Below are 24,049 nucleotides of genomic sequence, written 5' to 3'. Positions count from 1 at the left end.
GCAATAAATCCACATCAGACGATAGGTGTAGTAGTGGCAGTGGCATTACATAATTCACACGTGATACATCACCTCACCATTTTTTTCGCAACACAGACGCGAAAACGTTATTAACATCTTACGAAAGAAACGCAATTGCTAGCGAGTCTGGGAGCTATGGCGGAGGAGGAGGACGACGACGAGAGCTTCGGCGACTTCACCTTCGCGTCGTTTCCGAGTCAACCCTTCCCTTCCACGACGAACGACAATAATAACTTCCTCGTCGACAACGATTGGGGCGACTTCGTTAACCATTCCAGCCGGATCAACAACGACCTATCGAAACCCTTACCCGATCCCACGACGAAACACGTGAATGGCATCAACGACGTCGCAGTTCAAGCCGAGGTGGCGAAAAAGGCCAATAGAGCTATTCCGCTCTCGATCTTCGGCGAGGAGGAGGAGGAAGAGGAGGAACCATCTCCTTCTAATGTTTTCCCCAACGGCGGGGTTGTCAAAGGGGGATCTGGTTCGAATGGGTTCGTTGGAATCAGTGATTTGATTTCCAGTTTGTATAATCAGCAGCTTCCTCAAATGGATTCTATCAACGGATCGGTTTCGGTATCCAATGGTGCTGCTCCCAATCCCGCGAACACCAAGGAAAACAAATTGAATGAGGAGGAGGATGAGGTGGAGGAGGATGAGGATGGGTGGGAATTCAAGTCTGCGGAATGGGAAACTGGAATCAAGAGCCAGGATGTTAAGGTAATAGAACGAATTTATTTAAGGTGTGTGGTTGTTGAACTTAAGCTGAAGAGAATGCTGGAATTCACAAGTATCATTGATCTTTCTTTCCTTACTTTTAGAATTGTCGGCGTATATTGCTTGTACTATTGACACGGGGTTTGGGGAAAGCTATGTACCATATGAGTTATGTGATTGCTTTTTATTTTTGCTAGTAATATGTGATTATTTTTAGTAGATTCCATGTGAGAAGCAAGAGTTAATTCCCCGAAAGAGAACAGAAAAGGGTAGGAAAATAGTGCTAGTGGGTATCGATGAGTTGTTTTGTTGCATGCTTAAATTTTTTGTTTCGTTTTTTCCATTGCCCGCCAATATCTATGATTTAAAGTGCATTAAGGGGCTATTTTCTTGGGCTAGAGATTGATTACGTCACATAAATACATACTGTCTCGTTCATGTAATGAATTTTGTCTCCCTGATAATTTGTATTATATTTTAAAGGCTGAATTGCAAAAGCATGATAATGGTGCTCTTCATGCTGTTACTGTGTCCAATTCGTCCAATGGGATTTCGGACAAAGCTGGTGGGTGGCACTTGGAATTTGAGTTAAGTCCAATATTTGCTTCGCAAAATCATATTAACCCACAACCTGGTCTGAATGGTGAATCAAAAGATGTCGCAACTGGGTTTGCCATGCCCAGCCAAAGTTTTGGGGAATTGAATTTAGGGTCTGGATCAAATCAAAATTTGGTCAGTTGTTTTCACATAATTTCTTCATTTTGTGTTACATTGTTCATTCACATTATTGAGGAATATCCATTAACACCATCTGATTGTGGTTTTGTGGTATTAGAAAGCATTGGAGAAGGCTGACGTTTATCCCACTAGTATGGAATTACTCAAATTTGACAGTACAATTGGTTCATCTCTTGCATCAGTATCTCATCAATCTGATGAATGGAACTTCGGATTTAATTTCAATTCCAGTTCTGTGGGGGAAGACAATCATAGCTCAGAGCCACACTTGAAAAGAATCGAAACCAAAATCAATCAGGCTGATAACAGCATAAACAATGCTTCCCCAACTAATATAAATGTCAATTCAGATGTCAATTTGTTTGAATCAGAGGGTGCTATTACAAAACAAGAGGTACTGAATCAGTATGATGTCATATTTTATATGTCATGTGACATTGTATAGGTTTAACTTCTTGAAGAAGGATTTTCAATCTTGATTCTTGAGTTACTTTGATTTTATGAAAAAATTTCACAAGTTTGTCTTATGACTCATTTCTCTGTTTATACTTAAGTGTTCATACTTTTTAAACATAATACTGTTGTTACTATTCTTTCTATTTGCAGAAGCCCCTAACAGGCACAGAGAATCGTAGGGAAGCCTTGCCTCTGTCAATTTTTGGTGATGAGACACCAGATACTGATGAACAATCTGTGCCTCAAGATCTATCTCACTGTACACCAACATCCCCAGTAAGGAACAATTTCAATAGCCTTGCATCCAACTTATCTATCAATGACATATGGAATTTGTATAATCAAGCTGAAAAACAAACTTCTCCAAAAGCAAATGAAAATCAGATTATTGCCTTACCTGAAGTATCAGGCTCCAGTTTGGTTACTGATAATGATGGTTTAGATGATGATTTCTGGGACTTTAAGGATGCTTCAACTGAATCAAGATTCACCCATGAATCACAGCGAACTTCTTTTAGTTACACATCACAAGTCAATGACAATGGGTTGCATTCTTCCCCAACTGTTTTAAATTCTGATTTGGCCAACGATGAAGATGATTTTGAGGATGATTCATGGGAATTCAAGGATGCCATCTATGGAACACAAAGTCAAGATCACACATCTACTCTAGATCTCACAGATTTACCGGTGGCCCAGTTATCCACGAAATTAGAGCTGAGTGACTATGCAGAGTTTTATAGCAAATTGAAGGATGAATTGTGCAATTATGTTCTGTCTCATCTTCAGAAACTCAAGGTAACTAACCTTCTGTGGTCTTTTTTTGTAGATAATGCTCAAATTTTCTGGCACTGAAATTACTTATAAATTAATGTTCTTAGAAAACTCTAAATGATGCTGCCCTTTCGGGTGAAGATGCCAAAGCAAAAGCTCTTGAGGAACAAATTCAGGTCAGTATATGAACTATTCTGTTATCTATTTCCTATCTAATGTTTTGTGGTTTTTGCTTATTTTTCCCTTGCTATAGTAAATGTAAAACTCTGGGAAAGGGATAGGTGAGTGGGTTTCTCTACATGGGGGAAATGAGAGAATCCGGAGGTAGGTCTGGAAGGATTTGGCAAAAATCTAGCAGAAACCCAGACCTAATGGTTTGCCTGTGACTTATGTACATTGGGTCGAAGTCTGCCCCCACCAAACACCCCCCTCCTACCCCCCACCCCCACTCCAAATCAAACATTATCGAGTTGAGCTATTAGCATTATGTTGTTGTGAATTTGGGTTTCTTCTGCTTTTGTATTTGTGTGTGGATATTTTTTCCTTGTTATTAATCAAATGTACAAGCTATTAATAGTTCCGGAACTGTTTCTACTATTTTTTCGTCTTTTATAGGAATTCTTGGAGATACTGCATCAGGACAAAATGAATGTCCCTACTGAATATCTCTCTGAGGATTATTGCCCAACAAATGTCTGCTTTAATGAACTTCTTGAAGTTTTGAAGGAACCTAGGTTCCAACCTTTTGAGTCCGAATACCAGCTAGCATCAAGGTTGTTGATGGTATGTCTATTTCTTGAAAATATTCTGTTGTATTTTTAAAGTTTAATGTGTTGCACGTGCAAATAGTACTGTAACTATGAATGGTTTTGATAGTTTCAAACAGAATATATGATTAAATATCGGATTTAGCCATTTCCGTCAATAGTGATGTACTGATATTTTTTCTCAATTTTCCTTGAGATTAATTTTATAGATTATAGTTTATATTTTCTTATTTTATTTATTGATAACATTCTTTCTTACCAGACCATTAAGTTTAACAACACTTGTATATTTGTATTTTAATAGGCTGAGAAGGATATTAAATCTGCAATTGAACTTTTGAAAGATACAGTATCCACGTTAAGGATTCTCAAGTTGGGATCAAGAGAAGATCAGTGTAATTATCTTACCATATGGTCCAAAATAGCCTTTGTTTGTTCTCAAGAGCTGAAGCATGGTGCTGATGTTTGGAAGCAAGTTGTACTAAAGAATGTCCATGACCAGATATTATCTGACCGAAAAGGTAAGCTACATAATTATGTCATGCCTAATACATATGCTGCTGATGTAGATGAACTTAAGGAATCTGCAATAACCTTTGTTTTCTGGGGTGGTGGGTTCACATAGGTGTTCAGTATATCATTGCACTCGGGGAAATTTATAGAGTTGCAGAAATCATTGGTGCTTCAATCAAACTTCACAAACCTTGGATGTTATCAGATTACACAGATCATAAAAGTTTATGTTTCCTTTTGGACGAGTGTTATAGCATATGGTTGGCTTCCGGACTTCAAGAAGCACTTTTGAGTATATCAAGTCAGAATAATTTTGAGCCAGATGAAATTTCAAGGGAATTAGTTGAGTCCATCAAGTATATTCACGAGCTTGATGAACATGCACTTCGTAGCTATGTTATCTCTGGAGAACAAACTACTTGTCAGTTGTCAGCCTTGCCAGGGGGTTGCATACCAGGTATGTGCGCTATAATTTTGACTTTCTTTGAATGTAAGTGATAAAAATTGATTTAAAATGAATTTGGATCCTGTGCTGTTCATGCTTAATAGGAAAAGTCCTGTTAATAAATTTTAATCACTTATTGAATATATTTGGTTAAAATAAAAGCTAACCAGCTAATTATCCCACTAAAGTAAGCACTCATCCCATTCTTTTATAGTTTTAGTTGGCTTTTATTTCAACTGAATTTGAAATAAATGTAATAAATGGTTAGGATTTTATTTAACAAGACCTCTCCTGTTAACGATAAACATGGGAGAATCCAAATCCATTTAAAATTATTTTTTGATAGAATATTTTCCTTATTGCTTGTTACTGTGCATAAAGGTGTCCAAATGTCCATTATTAATGAATAGGAAAAATATAATATCTTAAGTGTGAAAGTTTCCTAGCTCCTTTCGCAGTTGTCGCATGGAGCTCCTTCAGTGAAATCTTTTCATGTTAGCTAAAGAGATATGATAGCAATTGAGCAGTGAACTTGTTCTCCAATGGTTTCATGTTACCGAAAAAAATATTCCACATAGCCAAAAAGAAATGAAAATAAGGTGCACGTACTGCAGGATCAATGTTGGAAAGAGTCTTTTCTGCATTATATTACACCAATTTACATTTGCATTTAGTATCTGTTTGGATCAATAGCTACAATGTGTGGAAATTTCAACTACCTACCACTTTGGCTCTGTAATTCATTTACCAAATGACTGTTGTGGATCAGGGTTGAATTTGGTGACATGGAACGGGAAGCATTGCATCGTGAAGCTTGCGAACTTGTGGATCAACCTAATAAGTTCGGATTCACCCAAGATGTGACACCTGCCAATTCAACTGTCCCTCCTTCACAACGAGTGACTATTTCACTTTTTCAGTGGTTGTTTCGCGTTTCACAATGAGTTAGATTGTGGCGGGACCCATTGTTTTGTTAGTGGGGGTGAGACCTTTGGCGCACGAACAACAGCTGTAGTGAAGGGAGAGTCTGTATGGGATGAAAATCATTCTATTGAGTCGAACCAGGCAAAGTTACCAATTAAGTTCATTCTTTCTTCAATAGGTTACCATTCTTTCAGGAAAGCTTTATAACAATAGCCGGATTTGTTACAGGTGTAAGATGTATTACTAGTGATAACGAAGAATTATATACTACGACATAGAGTATAATTTTGGATACAATCCAGCCATGCAGAAGAAACTGTATTGCTTAGTTATCGTATGATTCTGGTGTTGTAAAGTAACTGGGATTCTTCCCTTCTCAATTTTATACAATGGTATTTGGCATGATTTAAATTCCCAATAGTTTGGTTTAAATTTGAAAACCAAGTGTGATATTTGTCTCTTGTGCACACCAGCACTTGCCGAATCAGCTCAAGACAACTCAATCGGAAAGACAACTCAATTGGAAAGACAACCGCAGCAACAGTACGTTATATACTTACAAGTGAAATGTATTTTTTTTCTTATGTTTTTTTCTTTCTGATATCACCTAAAAAATACTAAAATATATTATTAAACAAACACGATAACATATTCATGTTTTAACATATGAATGCACAACAGACACACTGAGCTCACTCATCGCATTTCTTAGGATACAAAATCATTGCTTTAATACAAAAATTTAATACTCCGATTATGGTGATACTAAAATAATATTATATCTTATTTATAGAAAAAATATAAGAAATTTAAGCTATGATACAACTAGCTAAATTAAAGTTATTCATGTATAACTGTTTATTTAAAAAAATGTAGAGACAACTTTAATATTTTAAAACTTAATTAAGATAATAAATCCGTAGTTAGTGCTCAAGATTTTTTGAAAGTTGATTTTTGTGTGCAGGACTTCTGTGCAATAAGTAAGAAATCTTGTGTATATCTTTTGTAAATGAACTCGTACATGCTCAGCATGACTTACCGACAAAAACATTTTAAAAATTTATCAATTCAAGTAAAATTAGTGCAAATTGTACCATTTTCTTAAAAAAAAAAAAATATTTTTGAATAAAATTTTGAATACATACTTTTATACCTCGCCTAGTCTAAATGAGTTTTAATTGCTAATTACACAAGCTCCTATAACTTATGCCATCAGACTCATCTCAACTGAAAATGTGATTTATTTATGTATTTTACTTCTAATGAATTTATTTCTTTATTTTATTTCTATTAACAGCATATTGTTTAATGAATTATATTTGTACTTAAAAAAATATACCAACGTACTTTTGGAGGTGCAAATCCATATCATTTTCTTTACTTGAAACTATGTCCTGTAATAAAAATTAGTTAGAATAGTTGATTATAACTAAGGTAATCTTTAGAATATTATTTTATCAATATTAAAATGAACGGTGTTTAAATAAGAACACGTAATTAATAGTATTGTGAATAAAATTAATTATATTTTGTATGGTTTGATTTTCTATAGTAATAACAACTGTTAGTATAATAGAAAAGAGTAATAAGTATTTTTTATAAGAAATCTTTTCTTTTTCCCATATTTTTTTGAACTAAATCATCTCTATTTTTAAACTTTTTTTTTTTAATTTCTTCTCTCACTTTCTTTACTTATATTTCTCTCCCATATGTATCCAATAAATCTTTTTAATAAATAAAATTCATAACTACTTTAATGGTCAATAATAACGTTTACAATTTAAAAAAAAAAAAGAGATGAATGAAGAAATTACTTTTATTACCAACCATATATATCCATTGGAATCTTCGAATTACGAAAAAGAAACTGGAGTCGCAATTATTTTTTTATTAACAATTGGAAATAAAAAATGATTTACATTTTGCAGTTAAAAGAAGGTAGCGAAGAAAATTAGAAGAGAAAAACCCTCTTGTTAAAGTCGTGAAACCCTTCTTCTCATTTCTTACATTCAGTGGTGGCGGCGTGAGAAGAAGCATGTTGGACATCAACCTATTCAGGGAGGAAAAGGGTCATAACCCTGAGCTCGTCCGTGAATCGCAACGCCGTCGTTTCGCTCCCGTCGAAGTCGTTGACGAGGTCATCGATCTCGACAAAGAATGGCGAAAGCGTACTCTCTCTCTCTTACTCTCTCTCTCTTCACAATAACAATGTAGCCAGTGGAATCTCGCACCAATGCTATATCTTATGTGTGATTTTTCAGGTCAATTCGAGTTAGAGACTCTCCGCAAGGATTTCAACAAGATCAATAAGGAAGTCTCCAAACTCAAGCGTGTAAGTGTCTTCATTTGGCTTTTCTATATTTTTTTTAATTAAGATGCTAATTTGAATGGTTTCATTTTAATTATGTTCTGCATGTTAGGCTGGTGAGGATGCTTCTAAGTTCATTAGTGAATCGGAGGAGACCAAGAAATTGATAGCGGAGAAAGAGGTTGAAGTCCGGGAAACTCTAAATCTCTTGAATTCCAAGTTGGAAACTATTGGAAATCTCGTACACGATTCGGTTCCAGTCAGCAACGATGAGGTTTTCTTATTTTTATTTTTCTTTTGTAATAATTGTTAGTACTATTTTACTTGTGTTTGTTTTTAATGCTCGTAATAAATCCCGGAGTTTTCTATGCGTTAGGCCAACAATGCTGTGGTTAGATCGTGGGGGGAGAAAAGAGTGGAGCCTAAACTAAAGAATCATGTGGATCTAGTTGAGCTTCTCGGTATAGCAGATACAAAGAAAGGTGTGAATTTATTTATATGGTGTTTAAGTGATGAATTTCTGTTTTACTCATTTCTATGGGGTGACAAGCATTTTGGTTTTACTTTTCGATGTAATTTTTTCCTCGAACTCTTTTCTCTCTTAGTAGTATACTTTATGAACTATAGCCGTGTGTATGATTGGTCTTGCTGACACCATCTTGATTGCGAAACTTATGAGTATTATTGGTCTGTAATACCGTTTTGCATGTGGCACAAAAATCTAATACTGCAGACTACGAACACGAACACTGTTAGATTTCAACAGTAGTAGCCAATGCTTTCCCTAATTTGTGCGTTTCTGCTCCTATTGTTCACATATGCATTCTAATCTCTTATCTCAATTTGCTTGCTACATAACAGGAGCTGATATAGCTGGAGGTAGAGGTTTCTATCTCAAAGGAGATGGTGTTCGTCTTAATCAAGCTCTTATCAACTTTGGGCTTGATTTTTTGGAAAAAAGGGAGTATACTTTATTGCACACTCCTTTCTTCATGAGAAAAGATATAATGTCAAAGTGTGCTCAGTTAGCCCAATTTGATGAAGAACTATATAAGGTAAAACTTAGTAAATTTCATTATCTGCCTATATCCAAATGCAATGTGATTTTTAAGACCTTGATAAATAGTTTTGTATATAATTTATCTTTATATTTATATGCCTATTTGCTTTGTTGAATAATATCCATAATCTTTTAGTGCCAAACTGTCAATAGCTTTTTTTGTACTGTATTGCTTAAAGTTTTAATGCTTACATAATGTTTGGTTTGGTCTGTTTTCTCCTTTCTGTTTCAGTTGAAATGTTTTGATTTATAATCACAAAATGCACCTTGTATTCATTCAATTTTCATTTTAAAAAAAGCCGAAGAAAAATGGAGAAAACAAGATCATTTTCTCCTTAAAACATTGACATCAGGTAGCACAGTAAAAGAAATGCAGTGTTTTTGTTGTTATGAAGGTAAATAATAATAGATATGAAACAAATACCACTTTAGCTGTTTTTTGAGTTCATCTAAAAGGTTATTGTGTTAGGTAACTGGTGAAGGAGATGACAAATATCTGATTGCTACAGCAGAACAGCCGCTCTGTGCGTATCACTTAGATGATTGGATCCACCCATCCCAGCTACCAATAAGGTAATATCATTTTCTTTCCCACATGTTAACATTGAAACCTAGAAGACTATGTTACCTTTAACTCCGAAAATATGCTTTCTGCAGATATGCTGGGTATTCATCATGCTTTCGCAAAGAAGCGGGATCTCATGGTCGAGACACTTTAGGAATATTCCGAGTTCACCAATTTGAGAAAGTGGAGCAATTTTGCCTCACTAGCCCAAATGACAACGATTCGTGGAACATGCATGAGGAAATGCTTAAGAACTCCGAGGATTTCTACAAAGCGGTATGATACAGCCACAGTTCTCATCATTAAGCAAATAATGTTTAAGGCAACTACGTGAATGAGTTCAAATTTCAAATAAACATGTAATATACAATTTGGAAACAGTGATCCCAGGGTACCATTAATAAAATGGGAAAGTATGTTGTTTGACATGCCAAATATATCTAACCATGGGAAAGTTTAGTGCGTCCCCTTATTTTTTTTCTAAATTTTTTATAACTACAACTTCATTGTACTTGGATGATTGTTTGCCCTCTGTATTGGCCAAGTGATTACTTAATTTTACCGTGTTCTACTTTTTATGGATATCATTGCATGTAGATTGATGTATTGGTTGGTCGTCTGACTATATTGACTTCTTACTACTTTCCACAATTTTTTTTGTTTCTCATGCTATTAAATTTTATTTACTGCAGTTAAACCTTCCGTATCAAGTTGTTTCCATTGTATCTGGTGCTTTGAATGATGCTGCAGCAAAGAAGTATGATCTAGAAGCATGGTTTCCAGCCTCTCAAGCTTACAGAGAGCTAGTGTCCTGTTCAAACTGTACAGATTATCAGGCTAGAAGATTAGAAATTCGATATGGTCAGAAAAAGGTTAGTCATGTTAATGACTGACTTCAGTAAGCATTATTTATTAACTTCACTAAAATTTTCATTTCCATTTATAAAATGGGACCTTCATGTAAAAACCTCTCAATCTGCTTTTATTGATAGATAGGATGATCATTTGGTATTAGCATGTCGGCTGACCAGGCTTAAGGTGTGGAGTGTATGTAAGGAGAAACAAAAGGGGGAAGGAGAGTGTTGATGTGGCGGAGTGTTGGAATAACAAAATTTGATTGAGGGGGTTTCTGTTATATTAGTTGAGTATAAGAAGCAAGGGTATCCTTTGAGGGTAATCAAACTAGTTATGGACAGAGAGCATTAGCCCTCTGTGGGAGCTCAGCTCTGGCTGTAGGAATGTTCATTCCCCTGTAGCCCTTTTTTGTTATTAGTCTGAAATAAATCATTAGTGACCTACTCCTTTCACCGATTGTTCATTACCTTTTCTTCCTATTTTTCTATAGTTGGTTGTGGTTCTTTAATATCTACGAAACCCATTCTGTCTGGAAATCTCTAATTTCTTACTTTTCGTGCTAGTATAGCCTTTCGGTGAAATTTATTGGGCAGACAAGCAAAGATGTATATTTTTATGAGGCTTCTTTGTGTTAAGAGCCTATGATGTTCCATAATTAAACCTTTAATTGATCATAGTGTGATGCTGAAAATTTCCCGTGAATAATGTTCCATTTTAGTTCTAATTGATTCCAATGCCCCTATAAACTTTCAGAAGTTTAACTATTTGACTTTGCATCCGTTTATCTGTTTCAGAGCAACGAGCAGATGAAGCAATATGTTCATTTGTTGAATTCTACTCTCACGGCTACTGAGAGGACCATTTGCTGCATACTAGAGAACTTCCAGAAGGAAGATGGGGTAGAGATACCAGAAGTCCTTAGGCCATTCATGGGGGGAAAGACTTTCCTGCCTTTCAAGAACCAACCATCTAATGAAGCCAAAGGGAAGAAATCGAAGGCCTAATTACATTTTAAGTCAGTGATATTTATGAAAAGTTTTCTAAGAGTTGTAGGTTATGATGAGCCTTTCTTTATCCACCACACTGTTTACAACTGCCATTTTTTATTTTTAGGAGCACGCACAAATTTTTGGTCAAAGTACACAGCATAATACATTCTGTAATTCATACTCTAAAATATTTGTGCATTTTTAATTGCATTTTGGTGTTCTTAATATTGATTGCGAAATGGTTAAAAAATACAGATCCTGATCTGATTTTGCTTGAAACGCGTCAGAATGTGTTTATTTTCATTGCTTGCTAAGTCTGGTTATTTTGAGAAGAGATTATTTGATTGGGCATAAATCTTTTTCTTCCATAGGGGTTACGGGGAATAATTTGATCACCGTGACAGAATCCTGTGAAATACGAATATGAAGCTGAATTTGAGTGCTGTAGAAGTGCAAGGAAAATTCTGGGATATGGGATTAGAATTCTGAAGTGTGTATTGGTTTTGTCTTGCAGGGTTTTGAAACAGAAACACGTTCAATTTAATCGAGCTGCTCAAATACTAAATTCATTTACAAATTTCGTGGGAAAGAGGAATGCGGTCTGGAAAATAGGGGCTAGAGTTTTTAACCTAGTCTTGTAGTAATTGCCCATAACGTTCATAGGTTTTACGCGGTGGACTGATTCCCATGTTTCTGAATCTCTATTATTCGACGGTCAAATAGTTTATTCATAGAAAAAAATTGTCAGAACCTCCTACGATTCCTTTCTTATTCTTGTGTTCTGGCATGGATTTCCCAGTGGTAATTCGAATTTTAGTCAAATACGCTTTAGAAAGTTAATTAAAATTCCTAGACTTCAAAAACCTACTGATGTAATAAATCTTAAAATAAATTTGACAATTATACAGAAAAAGAAATAGTATTTAACAAAAATAGATAATTTATCAAAAACTATTCTATCCAATTTTGACGAACAATTTTAATTGAATATTTTATTTTAGAATAAGTAACCACTGCAAAGTTCATGTTTCATCCCATATTTTTTTTTCTTATTCTTAAAAATAGTATTCTAGGAAAATATTATATTAAAATATCAATTACATTGCTTCACTTCTTTTTTAATCCATCTCTTCCTCGCCCAATAGTAATGTTAAGTTTGCCATGTTCTTCTATACTAACGAAATAAAATAGAATATTTTTCCTTGTTAGAAAAACAGAACAGGGTTATACAACAAGAAGTTACTTTATTAGCAACTATAGAACAAAACCTACTACCATCGGATTATACCATTGTTATTCTATTTAATTCTAATTCTAGTCATTGGCAGAACCTCTCATGTAAATAATATGCCAATTTCTTGTTATTTCTTCACTTAAAAAAAACAGTGGAATTTAGATGCAACAAATTATAGAATACTTCGCCACTATTTTGGTATTGAATTTTTCTCAGGTATTCTGGCACAAGATTGGTGAGCTTGTATCCAAATTTCAAGTCTAAAGGTTCTTACTTGAGAGACATGTTATAGATGTAATACACTGAAGCAATTGCTAGTAGTTATTCAACATACAAATCATATCACTGAAAATTAAAAACAACAAAAACTCTCTTTATTTACACTTCATTGATGTTGATCGATAACAATACCAGTTTCCTTTCATACTGTTATTTTGAAGAGGTAGATCTTGAGTACAAGAGACAGAGCCAACTGTAATAGAAAAATGCCAGCAACAATCAAAAGCCATCGTTCTCCAGCTGACATAATATGTGCCCGAAGGTTAAGTGCTACAAAAGTTGCTGACATGAATCCAGCCACCCCAGCAATCACCCATCTGAATATCTCCCATGGCACAACAGACAAACACTGCACCAAACAAAGGGTTTGGAAGATGCAAAGAAAAATGTCAAATTTCATATTTTTCTTGCGAGAGCTAACATTTTAATAGCAGTCACTTACCAGTGCTGGAATAAAGACAAACAGGGAATATCCATAAAGACAAAGTAGTTGGACAAGGCCAGAAGGTACAGAGAAGTATTTGAGGATTAGATACAAACAAAGAGGAACAAAGATGGCATAACCATAAAACAAGCCAGCAGACCAAGTCACCACATTTATGTCATAGTTCCATTCCTGATGCTTCAATTTGTGAGCTATGTATGTCACAAATGTGCCAATAGAAGCCGCTACAAATATTAAGGTGGTGCAGATCCAGAATGGTCCATACCTGTTGCACATTTCTGGTGAAATTCAAACCTTGGTAATCAGGTAACGAGAAACTCAAGCAACTAAAAACACTACTGTGAAATAACATGAGAATTAACACAATCAAGTGAAATTGAATGCATTTCATCTAATCTAATTAACTATATATTCTTCTTCGTCTCCAGTTTGGAGAACATGAAATGGATTCACACTGTCTTATCCTATTTCAATATAAAAATAAGTCTAATATTAGTTGAGCCTGAGAACTAAAATTTCTTATTTAAAGTTAAATATTATCATGTCTTCCTCATAACCTAGGTTTAGAAAAGAGTAAGCAATGAAAGAACTGTCAAGTTGGTGGTATAATATATTAATAACCATTGATCTGTAATTTGGTAACTAAAGAAAAAATTAGAAGGAATAAAGTAAACTTACAAATCAGGATTGGAAGCAGTTTTTTCTTTAAAAGCTCCATTGAATGGATAGAGTGAATCTTTAATTCGATCCAGAACATCTATAGTGTCAATATCAAAGTATGGTTTGTAAGTGGAGAGTGAAAATGCCTGAAACCAACCACTTTGCTGGGATTCGTCGGAACTAGATACTGTTTTTGAAAATGTATCTGTATAATACAAATAAAAAACAATCACACAATTCTTGTTCCAATGCAAGTAACAAATTACAACGTAGTTATACAGAAAATTAAAAAAAAAAATACCATTAACATTAGTTGGAGGCCTTGAACCACCACTGCCACCAATCTTTCCTTGTGCTGCAGGAGGAAATGTTTGAAGATTTGAATCTGCATCCATCAATACAAAAATATCTTACAAACTAAAAACAATAAAATCAATGCATGACATTCAAAAAACTTACGTTATATATCTATCCATTATTTCTTTGTTTAAGATTCGTGTAATGTAATTTAATGATTTTATTTATTCAATGGCATGGGCAACATTATAAGTGACAAACATGAAAATGAAAGTGGATTTGGTAATGAATGAACCTGAAAATTTGAAGGATTGTGGATCTGGAACGGCCTGCATGAAATTAAAAATGAATTGTGATGATAATAAAAAGTGGAAGATAAACTGAATTACAAGAAGATTTGATGATGATGATATTGATGATGGTAACTTACAGGTACCGATCCTGAAACCTTTTGATTTTCAATGGAGGTATAATGTCCTGACATCATTTTCAATATTTTTCTTTCACTCCAAAGTTTCTTTCTTTAACTTCTGTTCATGTTCATCTTTTCTTATGTTCTTCTTGAGAATTTGTTAATCTAGATGCGTAACTGGACCAACCTACAAAACTGGATTGGGTCATGTTAATTCATTAATGAAACTTTCTTCCTGCACCTCTATAAATTTCCCATGCACCCAATATAAAAAAAATATTTTATGGCAGAATGAGCTTATTTGAAATATAAAAAAATAAATCTATTTTTTTATTTTTTTTATTGTCTGAAAGTTGTTTTCCATATACAATCCCAAAGTCATTTTTTTTCTTTACAAAAAGATTTTCAGATTATATAATTGGAAGTCAAAAGGACTTTCAAACTGTATAATTTTAAAGTAAAAAATACTCATGAATGTTCATTCTGCAAGCTATTGTTTTCTTGAAAGAACTTTTAGATCCTAAGATTTGAAAGTTATTTGGTTTTTAAATTATACAATTTGAATATTATATTTTAGTTTCAAGCTATGTAATTCGGAAGCCTTTTTTCTTTTTAACCCTCTTGATTTTTGGAATTTATTTTTTACTTTTAGAGTACATAATATGAAAGTCATTTTTAACTTTCAAATTAAATTATACAATTTTAAAAAATAAAAATAATTTTTTTATGGGGTGCAAGGAGAAATTTATGAAGGTGTGGGAAGAAGATGTATCTTATTTAAAATTTTACTATTGTGCTTTTTTATCCGTTGATTATATGTCCAAATAAGGTATAGAGTAAATCGAGTGATGATATTCTAATTCTTGATGATTTCTTCTACAAATACCATTGGTCTTCCTTTTAATTATAATCTTGGTACTCTTTATGTTAATTTTCAGAAATGAAGAGATAACAAAAACCGAAAATAATTTTCAGAATCAAGGTAAGTTCAAAATTATCAGCTTTACTTTTTAAATTTTGTTTGTATCTTAATGTTATGTTATAGTTGTGTTTATTTTTTTAGCATGAACAGCGATTTCTATATATTTTTGGAAGATTAATATAATTTGATAATTCCTTTGAAAATAAATATTTTTAATTTTTATAGATTAAATCTTATTACATTAGTAATATATTTATTTTCTTTTTCAGCATAACATTTATAAGACATAAATTATTTTTTATTATTTTTTTATATTTCTCATACAATTATAAATGTGCAACATTTATGCCATTTTAAAATTTATTCATACATACACACAAATCATAAACACATGATTTATTTGGGAATATCAATTAAGATATACGAAGTAAAAATATTAAAAAGTAAATTTTCTCTTTTGTTAATAGTTTTTCTTTTGCTTTTGATTCAATCTAATTTACATGGTTGAATAAGTCAAACGTGATTATATGATTAAATATATATTTATAGTCCTTAAACTTAAGATATAAAATAATAATTTATTTATATTTAAAATTTTTGAAATATTTTGATTTTTAAAATTTTAAAAATAAATTGATACAGTATTTTTAATTTAATGAGATTAACTTTTTCATATGTTAAATTATGTTAGATATATACTAACATTTGAATTATAAAGTATTAAATGTTGTAAACAAGTTAAATATAAGCATGAAACGACACATGTTCATTAAATTTAACTCTAGATTTTAATGACTATATGATAGCAGCCTTTTAGTTAAGTTAGGCCAAAACTAGAACACAAGCTATGGTGATAGTCTAAAGGTGAGATGGTGCAGAAGCTATTGATGATTTTAGGTGAAGGCTCGTGACTTGTGATGTTGTGTATGGTAAAAGAATTTGAGTGGAAGATGCTCTTAAAGAGGTTAGGTCAACTCTTCAAGAAAGGTGATTAGAAAAAACTATGGGATGCTCCAGCGTTGATTTTAGAGACTAATAGAAAGACTTAATATTTTGGCAGCATTTCATTAATAATTTCAAAGTAAGAATACAAGGGTAGAGACACATTTATTTATAGACTAAGTGTGTCTCTAAAATGTAGAAGCAAAATTCTAAAAACACTACCTTGACCTGACTTAGAGACAAAGACAAAATTTCTTTCCAATAGGAGGAGGACATGTAGTCACTGTTTATGGATAATCCTCTCTGTTCCTAGAGTGGAATCTGGCTAATAACTATGAGAAAACTTGTCCAATGTGAGCATGACACACGACCACTCTCACATGGAAATGTCCTACACACTCTTGTTTACCAAGCTAGGTTAAAACTTTGACCACGTTATTAACATAAGCTCATGGACGTCCACTTTAGGTTAATAATGGGCCTTGACATTTGTTGATCCAAGTGGTCTAGAAATCCTCTATTACTCGGTTCAGAATACATGATCAAAATAAATCTTATACTATCCAAAATATAAAGTTTAAATTATTCACACTCTACTAGAAGCTCCATAATGATTCAAGATGGCTCAATAGAAATAGTTTATATCCATATTCCACGAATAACTTCAACTTTTCATCACTATATTTATTATTTTTAAAATTTAATAACTCAAACTATATTAAATATTAAATATAGATAGACAATAATTCCAGGATTAAAAACATATTTAATTTTTGTTCCATATAGGTAATACAATTTGAATCATTAATCTATTTTATAATATGAAATAACGTGAGAAAATATGTACTCAATATCTTTAACTATGTTATGAAATAAACTATAATATATTAAGAGGAGATGCGTACCCAAAGTTATTAAAAGAGTGTTATTTCGCACTATTGATATTAGTTTAAGAAAAACAAAATTCATTCTAACATAACTACATAATATATAATACACATTTACTAGATATGTATGAACGCTCTGTGATAAGATAATCAAAAGTTAACTTGTAGAATTCAATAATTAAAAAATTGTCATGAACTTCTATAAACATTAAGTCAACAGTGGAAACAATAATGAAATAATAAATTTAAAGAATAATAAGTATGTGATTGTATTTAATATATATTAATTATCAGAACTGTTGATTTTTTATTTATTTTGACATTAAAATACTTTTTAAAAATAATTTTTAAGTTTGAGTGAATAAACAGATATTTAGAATGAACTATGACAAAAGTGAGCATTCAAACTTTTATGACATATATAACATAGTAAATAGTTGAATTCGATTCCTAACTGAAACATTAGATAATGTCCTCTCGTTTATATTTTAAGATGATTTTTCACTTTGAGTCTAATAATTTAGAAGGTATTCATATTTAATGGAATGCATTGAATGTGTGAATGATAGTAGGATAAGTTTCCAAGTGATATTTCGTATTCATATTTAGCTTAATGGGATACTATGAGACAGAATTACAAGACAACTGAAAATGACATATCAAATGTTTCAAGAGATGTAAAAGATAGTTCCAACCATCAAAAGGAATCATGATTGAAGGTTTCAACTTAAAATTAAAGCCATTAAGTAGCCCGATATTAGATGATGGCTCCATAATTATAAATTGATTTATTATAATTTTTATTTATCTTTTGACCTTTGTTGTTAATATATTATGTAATTTGGTTGAATTCTTTCATTTTGTAAATGTTTGAAAATATTATTATTATAATGAGTAATATATAGTATTTGATGTATTATTTCACATCTATAATTAATATATACAATAAATTTAACCAATGCACAAGAACATCACTCTTCCTATCATCTTCTCTAGCGGGATAGTTTCCACTGGAAAATCGATTGCTTATCATGTATTTCAGAGTTCCCTTAACGTCCTCAACTTCATCTGGCTTCAACTCCATATCCATCAGCACATGTATAATCCCAGCCAATCCATGCACAACACCCCAATACTTATCCCCATACCATTCATACATCAATAGGCACCTTCCCTTTCTACCCATCCTCCACCTCCTCCAACCCCACCACTTCCTCCTCCGACATCACCACCATGTCCGCCACCAGGTTCTCCTCCGATACCATTAGCTCCTCCTTCAGCTCCACTACCTCCTCCTAAACCCCATCAGCACCACCTCCTACACCTCCTCCTTTACCACCAACAACACCACCTCCGGTTCCAGCACCTCTAACTCCATCTTTGTGTCCACCTCCAACACCACTTCCCATACCACCTCCAACGCTGCCGCCATTATCAACTCCACCTCCAACACCGCTTCCTGTACCATCTCCAACACTGCTTCCTGTACCATCTCCAACCCCACCGCCATTACCAACTTCACCTCTAACACCACCATATCCACTTTTTGTGCCGCCTCCAACACCGAACACGAGGCATTCTTGAAATCCCATGAGAGCTGGAATCGAATACAACACGGGAGGAATCAAATACGCATTGTGTGAAATTTGTTCAAAGTAGTGGAACCAGATACACTTGAGATGGAACCGAATACAACAAGATGTGGATTTTCTCACCACTAGAACCGGATACCCCATTTGTAGAACCGAATACACGGCCCTGAAGAACATCAAACTCTTCTTCAATGGCTGCTTCAAGGTTTCTTCATCTTCATCCATCAACCTCCTCAACATGAAGCTTCTTTTTCATCATCAATCAACCCAGTTCTTTGAACGTAAATCGGGGTGGAATCGAATAAGATTTAAAAGCTTAATATATTGTCGTGGTATTTTACAAGTATCAATGGGCAAATATGTCATTTGAACATAAATCAGCGCAAATCTCCTCCATATATATACGAGATTGTTAAAACACTCTCATCTCGCAAATCAACACATTTCTTTCCTCGCAAATCAGTGTAAACAAACAACAAATATCTCGCAAATTAGCGCTCGCTTTTACTCGTAAACAAACTTTTCCCTTGAAGTGAACACGACGTTAATGTTCTTTCATCAGCATTATTCCCTTTACCATTTTTTTCTCAGTGATTAAAAGAGTATATAATATTTCCCTCCCTCATCACCCTTTTGTCTGGTTTAGAGGTGCAAGTATTGTGAGATGTTATAGATAGAAAAAATCGTGTATACGCCTAACCACTCTATGATGTGGTGGTACAGTGGTACTCCTTCTCTCTCTTGCTAATCGAAAAATGTCACGTCATTGACCTTCTCTCAGGTTGTTAGTGTGTTTTTTTGTGTGGTTGTTGTAGAAATGTTAGTTTTTAATTGGAGGGAAATAAAAAGAGACAAATAAATGGGGACATGTGATTTGAATACCGAGGGTGTTGTGCCTTCGTCTGAAGACTTTTGGTGTAGTGTGAAATTTTGTGAAAAGTTGAATCAATTATTAGTAAAAGGAAATTATGTAGAAAATACTGCTTGCCCCGAGCAAAAGGTGTTTTAGCAGGTGAATTCATTTTCTTTGAAGTAGATATGTGGCATTGTGGACTATCATACGAATGGCAGGCTAATATAAGAGTTACTTTTTAATAGAGAAGACAAAGCTTTGTGTGTAAAGTTTTCAACCGGTGAATATAATAAAGAAACTAATTAAAACATTATATGTATTGGTTATGCAGTTTGTTGCAGCTTACAAGAAACCTCCTATGTTCTGCATTATTACTGAATATTTGGTCGGGGGTTCCTTGAGAAAATACTTGATTCAGGAAGGACCACATTCGGTTCCTCACAACGTTGTTCTTGTCGAGGGTTAGTCTCGAGACTAGGTCTTTTACTCTTTGGGGGCTGGGAAGCTTGGTGTTGTAGAATGCATAGTAGGGTGAGTTGGAGAAGGAGTCGCAGGAATGAGGAGGCTGAGTTGACTCGGTGAGGAGGAGAGTTAGAAGGGAAGAGGTGATGAAAAATGTAGTGGAAACTGAAGAGGGAGGGAGAGCTATGAGGTTGCGAAGTGTGTTGATTGTTGGTAAAACAGAGACAGAGATGTTGTCTTGAAAAGTAAATTCAAAACTAACAAAGTAATTATTTTATGCTGCAAAATACTGACAAAAAATTGCTTTTGCACACAGAAAAAAAAAAAAAAAGTTAACATCGTTCCACCGAAGTTGATGCAAAAATTTAATAAGTCATGACTAATTTTAAACACTTTTAAAATGAAAATAAAATTGAATTATTCAGTAAAAGTAGAGACAAAATAGGTTATTAAACCTTAAAGTAATTATGGTAATTATAATATGGAAATAGTTTTATTTATACAAGAATTTTTTATAAGTTTTTATTTTTTTTAGTAGTTATTTATAAAAAATAATGTTTTAAATATATTAATTATTTTATTTATATTTTCACTATTCATTAATTTAAAATAAAATACTTTTGATTATTTTTTAAATTTATACATTTGTTAAAATGGTTAGTTAAAATGGTTAGGCTAATTACTTATTACTAAGTCTAAATTTATTGGAAAGTTATGATATAATTTCTTTTGATGCAGTAATGTAAGCATAAAATAAATTTATATTCTCACTTTCCTTGATCCAGATCATGAAATAAATAATTTATAGGTTTAATAATTTTGATAGTCTCTATTTAGGTTGGATTTTTTCAAATAAGTCTATTTCTTATATTTTTTCTTCCTCAATTGGGTGTTTAAAAGTGAAAAACCATTGCAATTGCATCTCTGCTATTAAATTAGGTTAACGGGATTAAATTATGTGACTGTGAGGTGGAGTCATTAATTAATGTAGTAAGGTGGAATTATTAATTAATGTGGCAGATGCAGAGTCATCAAATTAAGCTGAGTTGTCACCACATTTTGCCACGTCATCATTTTCAATCTTTTTCCAAATCAGAAATCCTAACGGTCCATGACAGTCACATAGAGAAAAAAGTGACTGATTTTTTTGCCATGTCAGTACATAATTAACTCCATTTCTATAAAATTAAGAAAAGAGAATTGATTGAAGCAAATTATACTAGTGTAGATGAAATTGAAATTTTTTTAAAAAGTAGAACTAACTTTACACACTGCAGTAAAACTAGATACAAAGAAAACAATTATATATATATATATATATATATATATATATATATATATTACCCGAACATAGACCTTTATACAGAAAATAATATTCAAGATATAACTTAAATACTTCTGATATTAGAATAAAAAGAATATATATCGCACATCCATATGATGCTCAGATAAACAAGAAAACATTGTGATGTGATGTATATAAATAATATATTGAATATGAATTGAATCATAGCTTATGAAAAAATATCACGTATATTTATAATGTTTATGGGTAATGTTTATGGGTCATGAAGTCTCTTATAAAATAGATGATATTAATAAATAATAAAAACTTCTTGTACGTGTGATAAAATAGTAATAATGTATCATGTAATTAAGGGTTAAATATGTTTTTAGTCCCTAAACTATTAGTCGTTTCTGATTTTCGTCCCTCTTTCAAAGTAAGGTACAATTTGGTCCTCATTCTTTTCGAAACGTTCGTTTTAGTCCTCGAAAACTAAACACTGTTTAAAAATTTGGTCCTCATTTAGCAACAAATGAGGACTAAAACCAAAATTTCGATGACTAAAACGAACGTTTCGAAAAGAATGAGGACCAAATTGTACCTTACTTTGAAAGAGGGACGAAAACCAGAAACGACCAATAGTTTAGGGACTAAAAACATATTTAACCCTTTAATTAAATTAATCATATATATATATATATATTTGATATATGATATAAAGTATATTTATAATATTAATATATCATTTAATCAAACTATAAGATTTGACTATATATCTTTTTTTATTTATATATGATAACGAAATTAACAAATATCTCTTTTAATATTATTTAGTCAATAATTTGAATTATATTATTTAGTATAATTGTTGGGTTGGATAAGTAATATATATATTATAAAATAAAGGATTAAATGTGTTTTTTGTCTCTTAAGTATTACACAATTTTGAGTTTAGTCTCTACTCAAAGTTTTGATGGTTTTTAGTCCTTATAGTTTTAAAACTCTTACTATTCCTTAAAAGCGTTAACTTTTAGTAGATGTGACAAATGGCGAGGCTACGTCTTATGCTAGCTTGCTTCTTCACTCTCTGCCACGTTGTTTGTGCTTGAGAACTTCGTTCGTCTTCTCTAGCAGAGCCCAGCCTCCACCAGACCAGCCACCGTGTCGGACCTTCCGCTCAGTCCAAGGCGTCGCCGGCAACACCAATCGCCACTGGGGCCATTGTCGGTCGCGACGTCGATTTCTCCCTCCTTGCCTTTTCTCCGCGCGCGAGAGAAGCTCTCTCATTCCTCCGCTAATCACCGCCTGAGAGAGCCCAGCCTCTGCGAGCCACAAACCAGGATGGTCACTGCCGATGCCGTCCTCGACAACTGGTTAGAGTTGTGAGGACTGGTCTCCCCTTCCTCTGATTCGGCGTGGTCCAAAAGTAGGGGTTATCATCCCCATTTCGGCGAAGCAGAAACGTCTACTGTTTCGTGCTGTCAACACCTGCTCCATGGCATTCCAGAAAACGCGAGCATCCATGGCTTTCCCAGAATCACCTGAAACTCAGACAAAACCAGAAAACGCGAGCAACCCTAATCGCAAATCGCACCGTGCCAGAAGATGCACACCGAGTTCGCTCCGACCAATCGAGAACCATGGCCAAGCGAAATCCCAAATCGCGAGTGCTGCGACGAACCCTAAATCGCCTAAGCCTCTCCGCCATCGCGCCTTCATCTCGCAAGCTCCCCTACAACGACGCCATCCTCCATCAGCGCCACCTTCAACGTGCAAAATCCTTGCAAGTCGCGACATCCTCCCTCGCGTCATCACTGTCATCCCCATCACCTGCAACAGACCTGCAAATCCAAAAACACAGCAGAAACTCCATTTGCTACCTGCAAGAGAGCAACCCTTCCGCGTTCTTGGCTTATGACGGCGTAAGATAGAAGAGCAAAATCGTGGCGGAGGTGCAGGGGCAAGTTTCCCCAATCTGGCAAACCCTAGTTTGGGGTGGAATGGGGAGTGACACGTGTCAGGTTCTTATTGGCCAGATAAAAAAGAAAAGCAACGTGATAAAGAGTGAAGAGACAAGCTGACATCATACGTGGCCTCGCTGTTTGCCACATCTACTAAAAGTTAATGTCGTATAATTTTAAGGACTAATAGTAAGAGTTTCAAAACTATAAGGATTAAAAACCATCAAAATTTCGAGTAGGAACTAAAACCAAATTCGTGTGATAACAAAAAACATATTTAACCCTAAAATAATTATATGATTTATATTTTACATTAAAAAAGATAGTATATTTTGAAAGATACTGTGAAAATCATGTTGACTTCAAAATGGAATGATTATATTGGATACTCTACAGTTGAAAGGTTTTATACATTAGTTCTTACCAATTTATATTTTTATCAAAATAATGAGAATTTTTTGTTGTAAAGATTGTGTGGAAAAATAAAAAGATTTACTATTGCGAATATTTATATTTACTTTGGAGTTTGTTTTTGGTCATTATTTTGAGTGTAAAGATTATGCGATTAATTTGGAATAAAAAACTATGCAAAAATAAAAACAATTTAATTAAAAGATTATTTCAAAAATAGTTATACAAAATAGTATTTAGAAGCTGGGTTGAGAGAAGAGGGCCGATAGAGT

The 24,049-nt window shown here is 33.5% G+C and overlaps 3 protein-coding genes across 4 annotated transcripts; 2 read left to right on the top strand and 1 right to left on the bottom strand.

The window, feature by feature from the left end:
* Positions 1-50: 50 nt before the first annotated feature.
* Positions 51-5,763, top strand: LOC148194523 (uncharacterized). Its single transcript, XM_088095894.1, has 9 exons — positions 51-744; positions 1,225-1,473; positions 1,577-1,873; positions 2,086-2,733; positions 2,817-2,885; positions 3,325-3,492; positions 3,781-3,997; positions 4,102-4,446; positions 5,204-5,763. The coding sequence occupies exons 1-9, from the start codon at positions 157-159 to the stop codon at positions 5,296-5,298; spliced, it is 2,676 nt and encodes an 891-aa protein (XP_087952020.1). The 5' UTR covers positions 51-156; the 3' UTR covers positions 5,299-5,763.
* A 1,550-nt stretch (positions 5,764-7,313) lies between these two features.
* Positions 7,314-11,906, top strand: LOC148194522 (seryl-tRNA synthetase / serine-tRNA ligase). 2 transcript variants are annotated; one of them, XM_088097565.1, is made up of 10 exons: positions 7,314-7,526; positions 7,620-7,690; positions 7,779-7,940; positions 8,043-8,148; positions 8,528-8,721; positions 9,196-9,299; positions 9,384-9,567; positions 9,984-10,163; positions 10,941-11,144; positions 11,663-11,906. In XM_088097565.1, exons 1-10 carry the CDS (start codon positions 7,394-7,396, stop codon positions 11,774-11,776), a joined length of 1,452 nt encoding a protein of 483 aa, XP_087953691.1. In that variant the 5' UTR covers positions 7,314-7,393; the 3' UTR covers positions 11,777-11,906. The 2 variants fall into 2 exon arrangements, with proteins under 2 accessions (XP_087953691.1, XP_087953690.1); XM_088097564.1 differs by lacking the exon at positions 11,663-11,906 and having other exon boundaries at positions 7,316-7,526; positions 10,941-11,345.
* A 645-nt stretch (positions 11,907-12,551) lies between these two features.
* LOC148194521 (Integral membrane Yip1 family protein) lies at positions 12,552-14,537 on the bottom strand. Its single transcript, XM_088097645.1, has 6 exons — positions 14,481-14,537; positions 14,346-14,379; positions 14,055-14,138; positions 13,772-13,958; positions 13,091-13,358; positions 12,552-12,997 (listed from the first exon to the last, which is right to left on the bottom strand). The coding sequence occupies exons 1-6, from the start codon at positions 14,535-14,537 to the stop codon at positions 12,791-12,793; spliced, it is 837 nt and encodes a 278-aa protein (XP_087953771.1). The 3' UTR covers positions 12,552-12,790.
* Positions 14,538-24,049: the final 9,512 nt, after the last annotated feature.

The sequence above is a fragment of the Vigna umbellata genome, chromosome 8 (assembly GCF_029865625.1).
Source record: "Vigna umbellata cultivar VRB3 chromosome 8, Vumbellata_1.0, whole genome shotgun sequence".
Classification (NCBI taxonomy): domain Eukaryota; kingdom Viridiplantae; phylum Streptophyta; class Magnoliopsida; order Fabales; family Fabaceae; genus Vigna; species Vigna umbellata.
This window is presented reverse-complemented; position numbering and strand designations above follow the sequence as displayed.

Bases quoted from the DNA above. Each gene is read 5' to 3' on its own strand.
- LOC148194522 (XM_088097565.1), top strand. From the start codon at position 7,394: ATGTTGGACATCAACCTATTCAGGGAGGAAAAGGGTCATAACCCTGAG. The intron at 7,941-8,042 runs GTTTTCTTATTT...TCTATGCGTTAG, and splicing joins TTCCAGTCAGCAACGATGAG to GCCAACAATGCTGTGGTTAG. The intron at 9,568-9,983 runs GTATGATACAGC...TATTTACTGCAG, and splicing joins CCGAGGATTTCTACAAAGCG to TTAAACCTTCCGTATCAAGT.
- LOC148194523 (XM_088095894.1), top strand. From the start codon at position 157: ATGGCGGAGGAGGAGGACGACGACGAGAGCTTCGGCGACTTCACCTTC. The intron at 1,474-1,576 runs GTCAGTTGTTTT...TTGTGGTATTAG, and splicing joins CTGGATCAAATCAAAATTTG to AAAGCATTGGAGAAGGCTGA. The intron at 3,493-3,780 runs GTATGTCTATTT...GTATTTTAATAG, and splicing joins TAGCATCAAGGTTGTTGATG to GCTGAGAAGGATATTAAATC.
- LOC148194521 (XM_088097645.1), bottom strand. From the start codon at position 14,537: ATGATGTCAGGACATTATACCTCCATTGAAAATCAAAAGGTTTCAGGA. The intron at 14,380-14,480 runs GTAAGTTACCAT...AATTTCATGCAG, and splicing joins AGGTTTCAGGATCGGTACCT to GCCGTTCCAGATCCACAATC. The intron at 12,998-13,090 runs GTAAGTGACTGC...TGTTTGGTGCAG, and splicing joins TTGTCTTTATTCCAGCACTG to TGTTTGTCTGTTGTGCCATG.